Source organism: Galeopterus variegatus, unplaced genomic scaffold (genome assembly GCF_000696425.1).
Source record: "Galeopterus variegatus unplaced genomic scaffold, G_variegatus-3.0.2 Scaffold7801, whole genome shotgun sequence".
Taxonomy (NCBI): Eukaryota; Metazoa; Chordata; class Mammalia; order Dermoptera; family Cynocephalidae; genus Galeopterus; species Galeopterus variegatus.
Genome location: NW_007733912.1, coordinates 135,509 through 138,738, shown reverse-complemented (window position 1 = coordinate 138,738; position 3,230 = coordinate 135,509). Strand labels below are relative to the sequence as shown.

At 39.8% G+C, this 3,230-nt stretch overlaps 1 protein-coding gene across 1 annotated transcript in view; it reads left to right on the top strand.

Annotated features, from left to right (window-relative positions):
- LOC103607880 (interleukin-1 receptor-like 2) overlaps positions 1-3,230 on the top strand; it is a 73,839-nt gene that overhangs the window by 996 nt on the left and 69,613 nt on the right. Inside the window, 1 exon segment of the mRNA XM_008592342.1 lies at positions 1,301-1,496. Coding sequence (XP_008590564.1) covers positions 1,301-1,496 — 196 coding nt within the window.

Genomic DNA, 3,230 nt, shown 5'->3' with positions numbered 1-3,230 from the left:
AGCCAGTGAGTGGGAACCGGTCTGCATGTGGGATCCGAACCCTCGGCGGGAGGGCCCCGCGCCTCCCAGGCGGCGCACTGTAGCAGTGCGCCACTGGGCCGGCCCCTCCCAAATCTTTTTTTTTTGTCTTTTTCCGTGTCCGGCAACGGATCGCAACCCTCAGTGTCGCCCCCACACCGGACCGGGACGGCACCGGACCGCAACCCTCGGCGTCGCTGGGCAACCCTCGGCGTCGCTCCCGCGCCTCGCTCAGCCAGTGAGTGGGAACCGGTCTGCATGTGGGATCCGAACCCTCGGCGGGAGGGCCCCGCGCCTCCCAAGCGGCGCACTGTAGCAGTGCGCCACTGGGCCGGCCCCTCCCAAATCTTTAACATCCAGATATGATACGAATTTAGTAAACGGTATCATTTTACTTTTTACTTTGAAGAAATTTCAAGTTTAAATAAAATTTGCAAGAATAGCATAAAGAACTCTTGTCTATCCTTTATCTAGATTCCTCGTTTTAAAGACCATTTCCACATATGTACTTTATAATTTTTCTCTCTATATGTGTGTATATTACATACAACATTTTCTAAACCATCTTTTCTAAGTCATTACAGTTGTATGCATCACACCCCTTTATCTCTTCATATTTCAATATATATTTCCTGTATCTTTTCAGTGTATATTTATGCATTTCTTACAGAATCACAGTATAGTTATCAAATTCAGAAAATTTAACCATCGTATAATACTTTTATCTAACCTATAGTTTATATTCTAATCTTATCAATGGATTCATTAATGACATTTTAAACCTTTTCTTCCCTTTCCGGTAGAGAATCCAATCCAGGATCACACATTGCATTTGGTTGCCATGAATCTTCCATCTCTTTTAATCTAGAATAGTTCCTCAGTCTTTGTTTTTCATGACATTGACGTTTTCAAGGAATACAGGCAATTAGTTTATATTGTACCCTTCACTTAGGTTTGTCCGGCATTTCCTCGTGACCAGGTGCAGGCTGTATCTTGGTGGCTGGAACTCTGTGACACTCAGAGGCACATGGCGCCCACTTGCCCCGAATTGGCGACATTCAGTTTAACCACTTGGTTACGGTGTCGTCCAGTGTCTCCACTGTGTAAATCCCATTTATCCTTTTGTAATGAATGATTTGTCAGATGTGTATTGCTTTGTTTGAAGCAGAGGGTTTGCAAAAGGCCTTGAATATGATTTGAAAAGATGTGAAGATAAGCTGAATCGTTTGGTTTTGTGATTGTTGAAGAGTTTATGAGGTTCCAATCTGCCACTTTCTTGTAGGAATACAGATGGCTGTTATAGAATACATGTAAACCTAACCGTTTTAAAAGAATACTGGTGTGACAGTTCCAGAAGCAGTCTACCAGATTTATCAGACGTGTACGAACAAATATTACATGTTGGAAAAGATGGCTTTCTTATATGCCATCTGAACTTCCCCAAGAGTTGTGTTTTGGATTCAGTAAAGTGGTATAAGGTAAAATTTAAAAAAAGTCTTCCTATTGATATTTTTCCTCCTCTTCTTTAAAACCCACTTGTTTTTTTCTACGTTAAGTTGTATCTTTCAAGGCATAATTGATAAAGAGATTTGTGTGCCTATGATAGATTTCTTAGCTAACAGCCCTTGATGTTACCCTGCCAATTATTTATTGTAAAATTTTTGGTTATTATGGCTTTCTTATGTTTTATTATTTGGATCCTCCACCTTCCCCCATTATCTTACTTTTTAGCCCGTCTCTGTCTTTTTAACATTAATTAATTTGTTTGAATGGGTACTACATGTTCATGGTTCAATAATTACAGATTATCTCTTCTCTTTTAATATCTGCTTCTGCAGTAAGATCCATCTTTGGTCCTTATTACAATATATTGGTTCTCTCTCCCTCTTTTAATTAGTTATATCAGAAATTTCTCAGTTCTACTGGTTTTTCAAAAAGCCAACTTTGACCTTTTTTGATCCTTTCAGTGATATGTTTCATGTTCATTTGTTTCTGTTTTCCTCTTTCACAAGGAATGTGGAAGTGAATGTTCCTATACACGGCTGTTGATGTACGTTTACCAGAGTGTTTGTCTAGCGTACATGACTACTAGCCCCAGGACAGCTAGATTTAGGGCATGTGTACGACTGGAGTATTCAACTTTATTGATGTTGCCAAATTGCTATACAAAATTTTATATCAGTTTATACTCTCGCCAGTAATATTCTAAATTCCCTACAGCCTTGTGTAGGACTTTGTACTGGTAGACTTTAATTAATTATTATTTTTTTACCAATTTGGTGGGTATAAAATGTTACCGTATCACTGTTTTAGTTTGCTTTTCCTTAATTATTAATGAGATTGACCACCTTTTTCCATCTTTTTCCCATAGGTTTATTGGCCATTTCTGAATCCCTTCTGAGCTGCCCACTCATTCCTGTTGCCATACTTCTTTTTCTCATTTTTCTCACCATTTTCTTGCTGACATATAGGTGATTTTATGTATCTATATATCCTGGGTACCAATGCTGGGCCTGCATTAAGAAAATATTTTTAATGAAGTATGACATATACATGAAAATGCACAAATCATAAATGCATGAGCTTGTTGGATTATCAGAACGTGAACACACCTTTTAATTACCCCTTCCCACCAAGGTCAAGAATGAAAACATTACCAGTGCCTCTGAAGGCCCATCTCTGCCATTTGGTAAAAACTGCAATTCTCAAAGATAACCCTGATTCCCAAAGATAACCATCCACCTGACTTACACTGACAGATTATATTTGCCATTTTTTAAACTTTTTAAATTGGAATCATATTGTGTGTAGTATTTTGTGTCTCTTCCTTGGCTCAATAGTAAACCTGTGAGAATCATCAATGTTTTTTCATGTAGCTCTTCTTCATCCATTTTCATTGCTGTGTAGTATTTCATTACTATCATCAGATTTTTTAGTTGTTCCTAATTTGAGGGTATTAGAAGTAAAGCTGGTCTGAACATTATTACATATATCTTTTGGTGCATGCAGTTTTGTGGGGCATTTTACGTAAGAGTGAAATGGCTGGATCATAGGGAATACCTTCTTTTAACAAATGACCTTTAGGGGCCGGCCCGGTGGCGCACTGGATAGTGCGCCGCTTGGGAAGCGCGGCGGCGCTCCCGCCCGAGGGTTCGGATCCTACATACAGACCGGTTCCCGCTCACTGGCTGAGCGAGGCGCGGGCAGACCAC